Raw genomic sequence first — 10439 nt, 5'->3', positions numbered from 1 at the left:
CCTTACAGTCCTCATATACTTTAACCCGAGTCAATAGAGGCTCTTTGTAGTGCTCATAACCACTAACCTAAGAAAGGTCTCTTTCAACCATTCATAGTTAAATCAACAGTGAACTGAACTAAGATATGAGAGCTTAACTCCCTTCACCCTTGAAATGGAAAACACAAAAAAACCAAAACATACAATTGAAAAGACACAAACACAAACAAACGCTCAAACTTAAAACTAAAAAAGAAAGATTTACTAAAATAAGGAAAAGTTACAGAAAGGAAAAGAAACAGAGAACAACTAAAACAACCTAACTTATTTCCCTATTAATCCCCCCTCCCCTTTGTTTATTTACAGTTCCTGTATTTATAAGCAATAGCCCACTTTTAAATGGGGTGCACTTTATGATTTCTATACATGATGGGGTGTGTGATGTGCTTCCGTCTCAACGTGCTTGGGAAGTGCGCAATTGTTGAAGCACCTAAGGGAAGTGTGCTATTCGTCTAGGTATCCTTTAGGAGTGCACAATCTAAGCAAAGTCCTTTAAGTGCGCTTCTTTGAAGTGCGCAATCCAGGCCATCACTTAAAAGCGTGCAATCTAAACGCACTTTTTTAAGTGTGTAATTTGGATTAATGCTCTTAGGGTGCACCATCTACAAGGGGTTCTCCCTAGTGCGCTATTGGAGGTCTTGCTCAAATTGAAGTGCACTATTAGTGATAGTGTACCCCACTTAGGTACTCTTTCTCCATGAAGTTTCGGAAATGCACCAAACCTACCTTAATTTTGCAAAATCTTACAAAACATATCAAATGGATTTCTTTAAGGCATTAACATCAAATTGAAGAACTAGGCTTGTTATGAGTACCTCAAACACAGGACATTTTTAAAGCCATCCAAGTATTTAATTTGAGTTCTCATCACTAACCGCAAGAATCATGATTGAAATATAGTTTGGAAGGGATTTGAGTGTTGTTTTTCATAGGGAAAGTGAGTTGTTTTTTACAGTTTGGAATACTACTATCAACTCTTGAGAAAGAAGAGTGAAAATGTGGTGTGTTGAAGAAATCAAAGGGGAAAATTCTCTAAATTTTAGTGATGAAAATGAGCAATTAATTGCTTGAAAATTAACCAAAGGGAAAATTAGGGAATGAGAGAGTACCGCCTTCATTACCTTGTCTCCTTGCAATACAATTATTGTGATCCATGTCTAGGACTGACCCTACTTGAGGGTTTTTCATCCCTTTGGTTAATCCAAACAATTCTAAGGGAGACTTGGGTATAGCTACCTAAAGGCTCATTACATCGGATATCACTCTGCCATCTACCATCCACTCAAGACATTCTCAAGTAGTGGTAGCATGTGTTGACAATAATGAAGCAATTTTCCTCTCCTTAACTAACCTAAAATCAACCTCAAAAATCATGGCTTTGTATCTCAGATTCAGTGAAGAAGAAAAATCAGTCACCTTGTTTACTCTACTTACAGCAAACTCAAGGGAAGAAGAATTTTCTACTAGAAGTGAAGTAAACGTGAAGACGAAAAACATATGCATTTGCCGAAAATTTTAAATCCAAATGCTTCTAGCATCAACTGAAAATGAAAAGGTCTTTGCATTGAATAGGAAAAAGAAACTTAAAATAAGATAGTTCAATTTTTTGCATAAAAGAACTAAGTGGTCATCTTAGTCAATGAGATGGTTGTGCCTTATTGCTCATGAAAATATCCTAAGCTTCCTTGCTTTCTCTACTCTACTCCCTGTCCATGCGTGTTGCTGCCGTCATGCTTGTTGTTTATAGAAGAAAGGGTTAAAGTGTAAAGACTTTCAACTATAGTTGAATTTCTGAATAAGTTGAATTTTAACTTTATACGCAGACATTCAATGAATTTTTATGAGAGAGTTGAAACCCGGTGCTAGACCAATTGCCTGCACGGAACATGATGACGTTGCTGTATGTGCTGCAGATAGTCGTCTAACAGCATTTAAATCTTTTGAAGTTTCTCTAAGATTTTGGTTTAAGGTATTATCTATTGCTTTGAATATTTGTGATGTAAGAGCTACACATCTTTTAGAGGTTGTTTTGGTCTCAGCTTTTGCTATTTTGATAAGATAAAATGAAACTAATGGTCAGAAGAAGTACTTTCTGTTGAAGAGTAAAAAGTAGTTATGATGCAAGAAGTGTGAGCTCCTCGTACCATCACCCCAGTTGAGACCTTGTGGTTTTCCATGAAATTTCCCACATTTTTCTTTGGTGTGACATGCTTTCTTGCTGTACGAGCACCATAGTTTCTTCTTTGTTAAGTTCTTCATCAACTCCTGTCTTCCTTGCTCCATGTTAACATTATGATTCGTACCATTTGGTTTGGGTCCTCCACTTGGTTTCTTTACAATCATGGTTGATCCATCCACTGGTGGTGGATTAAGCATCACCCCTTTTCAGCTTTCTTCTACATGGATGATAGAAAGCACTTCATTTGAATGTTTGATTATAGTCTACCTCTTGCCATAGACTCTTCATCATATTGTAATACTCGATAATCGATCAGCTACCCTGTTTTGTAATGGAGATTTTAATATTCAATTCACAAATTCAGGCAGCATCCTGTACTTTTTAGTTCCTTTACCAAACGGTTTCCCAAATTGCATGTTCTATTGATTTCAGGTAACATTGAATTCCATAACTATGACATAATCATAGAATCTTCTTTGTCCCAAACAATAAATTGCAGATCTTCAGGTTTTGGGCCTGTTCCAGTGAGATGACTCAGTTTTCCCCTACCCTTTAAAAACGTTTGTGACCACTGTAGATAATTCCTTCTTGATAAGGGTATACAATCTGAATATTGTGATATTCTCTAGTCATATGGTTTTGGGATGCTTCCACGGGTGACTATGTAATATTGGTTAATGGGGCTGGTATGATTTCTGACATATCCAATATTTGAAAGATCCAAAAACGGGTTGATTAGATTCTGAAAAAATAAGAGAGTCGAAAAAAGCAAAAGACAACAGAGTACATTTATGGTGATTAAGACCGAAGAATGAATTTAGACAGGTTATCAATGACAATGGATCCCAGAGAGCAAATTGCTTTGATACCATGATGTGAGAAATTCTAAACTGTCTTACTAATAGTACATATTTATGTGGTTACATAATCCTATTCATAAAATTCAAAATATCATTGGAAATTAACTCTAACCATCCCTGTAAATTAGAAACACTCCTAATATATAGAAAGTTTGACTTATCATAGTTGTACCATAATTTACCAAATTTAAGGATCTGATGTTCTTCAACATTTTAGTCTACCCTTCTTTACCCTTTTATCATCCTTTCAAGGATCAGCACACATGGCAGAGAAGAGGTGACCTTGTACTGGCTGTCCAAAAGGTGACATGGAACAAAAATAAAAGCGGTCAAGATGACATGAGAGACCCATTTGAAATCTGCTATCATGAACACCCTACACCCTCTTTTTTCTTATTTAAGAAAAAGAAAAACACTGAAATAGGAGGAGCACACATGGTAGAAAAGATGTGGCCCTTTGACTGTTTCTCCATTTAACTTAAAGGTTACACTGAACAAAAATAAGAAGTTTAGGATATCAAAAACTAGCTACCCATTTGGAAAAAAATGACTGTTTCAAGTCCAAAGAAAAATAAATAGACACATTTGGCAGCCATTGCGGGACTAAAACAATAAGATGGTACATGTTTAATAATTTGTTTCAATTTGGGCCATAATTCTCATTCCTACTATATATTTATTTATATTTGGCAGCCTTGCTTCATCTACAACCTAAACATGGTGATGGTGTTGCAATGCAAAATTCACCAATCCTTCTTCAAACTCTTTTGAGTTTTCCCTTGACAATGCTCTGGTGAAAAGTCCAAGAAAGCCCAAAGAAAAGGAACAGAAATGCTCACGCTTCTCTCAAGTCACATCTTCTGGTCCCCACCCAAAATCTGGCCCCAAGCTTCCAAACAAAGGCTGAAAATTCTCCCCTGCCTGCCTGAAGTCAATCTCAAAAGATTGGTTGATAAAAGAAGTGGACAAAGGAAAAAGTATGCCCATACTTTCTAACCAATATCCATCATTAGACTGGTAAGCGAAGAAGACTGGATTCCTAAAGGATGCTGTGAGATATTCTGAAAGATCACCCATGACATTTTCAACGTACTGTGAAGTTGAAGACCGAAAGATAAACACAAAGCATGAAAGCATGGACATGAGAAACTTGGAATAGCAGAAATGGAAAGCAGCATGTGCCTTAGCAGTGCAATTTTGTCTCTGTGTTTGTCATGTATGTGGTTGGGAGTGGTGCCTTCCATTTCTAGTGCACAGACAGACACCATCAAACCTGGGGAAGAGCTTCAATTCTCGGAAAAATTACTGGTTTCTGCAAAAGGGACTTTTACTCTAGGCTTCTTCAGCCTGGAATCTGGCAGTTATTTAGGAATATGGTACACAACTGATGATTATCACAAGAAAGTTTGGGTTGCTAACAGAGACAAGGCTATATCCGGCACCGATGCAAATCTCACGCTGGATGCCGATGGCAAATTGATGATCACGCATAGTGGGGGTGATCCAATTGTCCTGAATTCCAATCAAGCAGCCAGAAACTCAACAGCTACTCTGCTTGATTCTGGAAATTTTGTTTTGAAAGAGTTCAATTCGGATGGATCTGTGAAGGAGAAACTATGGGAGAGTTTCGATAATCCTACAGACACCCTCCTGCCTGGGATGAAACTAGGCATCAACTTGAAAACCGGACGAAACTGGTCACTTGCTTCATGGATAAGCGAACAAGTGCCTGCTCCTGGGACTTTTACTCTGGAATGGAATGGCACACAATTGGTGATGAAACGCCGAGGGGGCACCTACTGGAGCAGTGGAACCTTGAAAGATAGGAGCTTTGAGTTCATTACTTGGTTGATGAGCCCTGACACTTTCAATAACATCTACAGTTTTAACAGTGTTTCGAATGCAAACGAGATTTACTTTAGCTATTCAGTTCCAGACGGAGTTGTTTCAGAGTGGGTATTGACCTCGGAAGGGGGACTTTTTGACACTAGTAGACCTGTATTTGTGCTGGACGATCTGTGCGACAGGTATGAAGAATATCCAGGGTGTGCAGTGCAAAACCCACCCACTTGTAGGACTAGAAAAGACGGATTCATGAAGCAATCGGTTCTCATATCAGGATCACCATCATCAATAAAAGAAAATTCGAGCTTGGGCCTTAGTGATTGTCAGGCTATATGCTGGAATAATTGTTCTTGTACTGCTTATAATAGTATATACACTAACGGAACTGGATGTCGGTTTTGGAGTACAAAATTTGCACAAGCCCTCAAGGATGACGCAAATCAGGAGGAGCTCTATGTTTTATCCTCATCACGAGTTACGGGTAAGAGTCTCTCTGTATTTTTGCATTCCTGAAAGTAACCAAAGCAAAAGTAGTTGATGAATCCAACATTTTTATTGAATTTACAACCCTAATAGGTGATCAAAAATTCAAAATACCATTAGAGGAGCTATATCAAGACCATAAAAGACCCTCTTTCACTCAGTTCTGCTCTAACCACAAAATTTATCAACTTCTATCTATGCAGGGAGCAGTTGGTGGATATGGGTCATTATTGCAGGAGTGGTACTTTTGGTCTTGTTACTTACGGGCTCCTTATACTATTCAAGGAGAAAATTCAGAGGTAGTATTTTATTGTAACTTTTGTTGATGATAGTGATGCCATTGTTAATGGGTTGGATTGAACTTGTGACTTGTGGTATAACAGGGGAAAGAGAAATGGAGGAAGCTGCGCTGCTTGAATTGGCAACTTCAGACAGCTTTGGTGATTCAAAAGATGATGAACATGATGGAAAGAGGGGGGCTCATGATCTTAAACTGTTCAGTTTTGATTCTATTGTGGCTGCCACAAATAACTTTTCACCTGAAAATAAACTTGGAGAGGGTGGTTTTGGCCCGGTTTATAAGGTAAATATTATTATTTCATTAATCCATGGCATGTAATAGGAATAGGACATTCTTTGTTTTAAGTACCCCAATTAAAGCTTCCTTGTGGATTGTGGATTATTTTTGCAGGGGAAATTACTTGAGGGGCAAGAAATAGCAGTGAAGAGACTTTCAAGGGGCTCCAGCCAAGGATTGGTGGAGTTCAAAAATGAGATTAGACTGATTGTCAAACTCCAACACATGAATCTTGTTAGACTTTTGGGTTGCTGCATCAAGGGAGAAGAAAAGATGTTAATCTATGAGTTCATGCCCAACAAAAGCTTGGACTTCTTCCTCTTTGGTTTGAATACTTCCCTTTTTTTCTTCCTTTTATCTGCATAACTTTTCCTTATGTTCTTTTTTTTTGCTTGAAACGATTCACTAGCTGTGCGTTGTGTTTGCCCAAATTTTCAGATCCTGCTAGAAGAAAGATATTGGACTGGAAAAGACGTCACAATATCATAGAGGGTATTGCACAAGGACTTCTTTACTTGCATAAATATTCAAGACTAAGAATTATTCATAGAGATCTAAAAGCAAGTAACATCCTACTTGATCATGACTTGAACCCCAAAATTTCTGATTTTGGCATGGCCAGAACTTTTGGGCGAAATGCATCGGAAGCAAATACAAATAGGATTGTTGGAACATAGTAAGCATGACTTTTCTTTATCTATCAGCTTTCTTTTTCAGTCTAATGTACTGAACCTTCAACTGTGGATGCAGTGGTTACATGCCACCCGAGTATGCCATGGAAGGAATTTTCTCGGTGAAATCAGATGTTTATAGCTTTGGGGTCCTACTGTTGGAGATTGTGAGCGGCCGGAAGAACAAAAGCTTTCATCATAACCACGGTGCCTTTGCCATAAACCTGGCAGTATACGTAAGTCTGCTATATCTCATATTTGTCTCTACATTATTTTCAACAGCACCCGGTGTATCCTTCCAAAATTTTCATACTAACCTAGTAAGTAAATCAACCCTAAAATGAACTGGAAACAGGCTTGGGATCTATGGAAAGAAGGTACTAGCTTGGAGCTAGTGGATCCAATGCTGGAGGATTCCTACTCAACAACCCAAATGTTGAGATGCATTCATATTGCTCTCTTGTGCGTACAGGAGAGAGCAGCAGATAGGCCTACAATGTCAGCTGTTATCTCCATGCTCACCAACGAAACTGTACCCCTACCAAACCCAAATCTACCCGCATTTTCCACCCATCATAAAGTGTCAGAGACAGATTCACACAAAGGCGGGCCAGAGAGCTGTTCTGGAAGTGTAACTATTTCAGAGACGGAAGGTCGGTAAAGAAGAGAATTTCAGGGGGTGACAGGGAACCTAGAGAACAGCCGTTTTTGTCCTAACCTATCAGCAATTTGTCTAGATTGATTTGTATTGCCACCATATATTTATTAGATATAGAGTCAACTAGGTTTCCCTCAAGGTAATCTTTTTCAAAGCACAACAGAAGCTGATTTGGTACCATTTGAAACATAGTTTTAACCTATAGCCTGTGGCCCTATTTGCCTTTTTTTTTTTTTTTCCGGGAAATTTATCTAACCATACACCACATACCAAAATTTTGCCTTTTAGAAACTTTGTTTTTTACTTTTGAAATTTAGTGGATTTTGGGGGAAATAAATGTCTTTCCATACACTGTAATAACAATGTTGAGACCCTTCCAAAAATGCCCTCATGCACTTTGACAGCTCTCCTAGTTGGATCACCCACTTGGAAAATTCACGTAAGCAAGGTCCAAGTTAGCTACCTACAACAGTTGATGACAAGGTTCATGTACATGTCATCATCCAACTAGACAGTTCACATGGATTGATTTTTTAAAACATATTTACCCCCAAATGTCTTCTTCTCTCTTCAACCAACCCTAACACCAAAAACACATGTTTTTTCTTCTTCATTCATAGGCACAACCCATCACAAGGCGAAACGATCCATAAAAAAATCTGGTGGCTTCTCAATTTGCCATAACCAATTAACCCCAAACAAACCTCCAAACAAGATCCCTTATTTTATTTCTCCTCCATCACCATAAGAAAGACGACATCATCATTTTCCCACCAAACATCAATTCGAAAACAAAAGTCCAAGTGTGAAATGCCTAACAAAGCCTAAGTAGACAAAGAGCCCCTTTCCTTTTTCTCATTTCAACATCGACAAAGTCATTTCTTCCCTTCTTGTACTTCCTCTTTTGCTTTTGCGTTGAAAAATGAGAAAGAAAGCAATTGAGAGAAAGAGGGAACAAAGCAATTAAATATTGTAGTTGCATTTAACTTTTAAAGTAAGGGTTTTTCCAGATGATATATGTATTTTATTAAATTTTGTAATAACTATTTATTTTGATTTGTCATTTTGATTCTTTGAGATTTGAATACTGTTATAGTTATGTGATTTGTGGAATTTTGTGATTTAAACTTAATTACATTGCATATTTGTACATGTTGAATGTTCATTAATATTGTATTCAATTTTATATTTTAATTTATTTAGGGTTTATTTGAAATGAAATATGGTTTAAAATTTGATAAATGATAGGAAAATGAGATGGTGGTAAGTTATATTGATTTTGTTTTATTTTCTGAATTGTTGTGTTTGTGTTGTACATGGTTGTTGGGAAGAATATAGAAAAGAGAAGAAAAATATGACTATTGAATGAGAAGGGAATACAATTTGTATATGGGATTCAAGATGTTTTGTTGTTTAATGTTGTTTATATGGGATTCCAAAATGAGTAGGTTGAGTTTTTTTTTATAGTTGTTAATTGGTGAATTTAATGCATAGGAAAAGAATTCATGTTTAGTCATAAGTAAATGAGTATAAATTTTAAAAATGATTGGGAGTAAAGTTTGAATAAATTTCTTCATAAAAGTTTTGAATTTGTAATGAATGAGGGTTGAATTGAAAAAGAAAATAAAACAAATGTAGTAAAGCAGACATGAATTTATGTTGGAATTAGGAAAAATAGTAGTGGAGCCTTAGGTGGAAATTTGATGCTCACTGTCACAAATATGAAATTTGTTTTGTTTATATGTGTGTAATGGTCATAGTAAGTGTCTACCCTTGGATGAAAGGGTTGACCGTAATTGAGGTAATGACATTTGGATGGAATAATTGTTTTTGTAAGAGGTTGCAGTAAGTAATTAGTGGTTGACCCATTTGTTTGGAGGTAGGCCCTTAATTGTAAACATTGTTGTGGTCTAATATAGGCAATAAGCAAAATAAAGGAAGACCCATTGTTTCAGGGGTTGCCCCGAAAACAGGGCCATTAGCATAATTTAGCTTGAAAAATTACAAAAACAATGGTTGGCCCATGAATTGAGAGATTCACTTCCCAACTTATATAACATAACAAATTACTGCCAAATGAAATAGAATAATTGCATTGTTTAATGTTAAGTATACGCTATGCATGTTCATATTTACAACATTAATTGAAGACCATGAAATGTAAATGAAGCTCACTTGTAAAGTTCCAAAGATAAACGATGTATTAGTAATTTGGTCATAAGTGTGATAATCAGTTTTGTTATAAGTAATTTGGTTTAAGCAGTGTTATTAAAAAATTAGTTAATTGTTTCAGCTTGACTAAAGGTTCATGTTTCTAACACATGATCGAGTATCATTTAAATGGATCCAAGTAATACAATTTATTATTATCTGCACATTGAAAGAGAGCTAGTAAGGGGTGAACATGGCAGTATGGAATATATGGGTGGGAGACGAGAGAGTATAAGTTTAGAATGATCAATGACATATAATGATTTTGTTTCAAGGATTTGTGGGAAAATGAGCATTGATATAGTGGGACCAACATTTTCATACACTCTTCCATTTGATCTATATGCACTTCAACCATTGAAAAATGATGAAGACTTGACAAACATGTTTCAATTTAGTGACTAATTCACACGTGTATATATATGTTTAGCATCAATAGTTAAAGGCGATGAAACGGTTGACAATGAAGGACAAAGGTAAGTTTATCAAAAGAATATCTAATCTTAAATGATTTCGTGTATTTATTTATTTATTAATATTTATGTTTATTCATTAGATGATAAGTTGATAAATAAATATATTTATAATGCAAATTGAACGAAACAATGGTAAGGTCAAACTCACTGGTCCCATATTCAACATGGGATGTTGATATTAATTAGAATGCAATCACGAGGATTTTATCAAAGATGTGTTGAATCACATGTTGGTCCACTAGAGTCGAGTTATTTTGAGAGTGCAATATTGGGTAGTGGGCATACCTTTTCAACTGCAAATGACTTTTGAGATGCAATATATCTCATGTCAATAGGAAACCATTTTAGATATAAGTTTAGGAGGAATTGCCTTAAGCATATGACTGTAATATGTGTTATTGAAGGATGCCCTTGGAAAGTAACTACTTGTGTTGTTGGGA

The 10439-nt window shown here is 36.4% G+C and overlaps 1 protein-coding gene across 1 annotated transcript; it reads left to right on the top strand.

The window, feature by feature from the left end:
- The first annotated feature begins 3985 nt into the window (after positions 1-3985).
- LOC100263838 (G-type lectin S-receptor-like serine/threonine-protein kinase At1g67520) lies at positions 3986-8464 on the top strand. Its single transcript, XM_010654293.3, has 7 exons — positions 3986-5404; positions 5610-5705; positions 5790-5989; positions 6098-6308; positions 6422-6659; positions 6734-6890; positions 7010-8464. Exons 1-7 carry the CDS (start codon positions 4243-4245, stop codon positions 7313-7315), a joined length of 2370 nt encoding a protein of 789 aa, XP_010652595.1. The 5' UTR covers positions 3986-4242; the 3' UTR covers positions 7316-8464.
- Positions 8465-10439: the final 1975 nt, after the last annotated feature.

The sequence above is a fragment of the Vitis vinifera genome, chromosome 7 (assembly GCF_030704535.1).
Source record: "Vitis vinifera cultivar Pinot Noir 40024 chromosome 7, ASM3070453v1".
Lineage (NCBI taxonomy): Eukaryota > Viridiplantae > Streptophyta > Magnoliopsida > Vitales > Vitaceae > Vitis > Vitis vinifera.
The sequence above is the reverse complement of the archived record's forward strand: the minus strand, read 5'-3'. Positions and strand labels throughout refer to the sequence as shown.

What these genes read in the sequence shown, in the direction of transcription:
- LOC100263838 (XM_010654293.3), top strand. Translation starts at nt 4,243, where the DNA reads ATGGAAAGCAGCATGTGCCTTAGCAGTGCAATTTTGTCTCTGTGTTTG. An exon ending in ATCCTCATCACGAGTTACGG is followed by an intron (nt 5,405 to 5,609) that starts GTAAGAGTCTCT and finishes CTATCTATGCAG; the next exon opens with GGAGCAGTTGGTGGATATGG. An exon ending in GTTTTGGCCCGGTTTATAAG is followed by an intron (nt 5,990 to 6,097) that starts GTAAATATTATT and finishes TTATTTTTGCAG; the next exon opens with GGGAAATTACTTGAGGGGCA.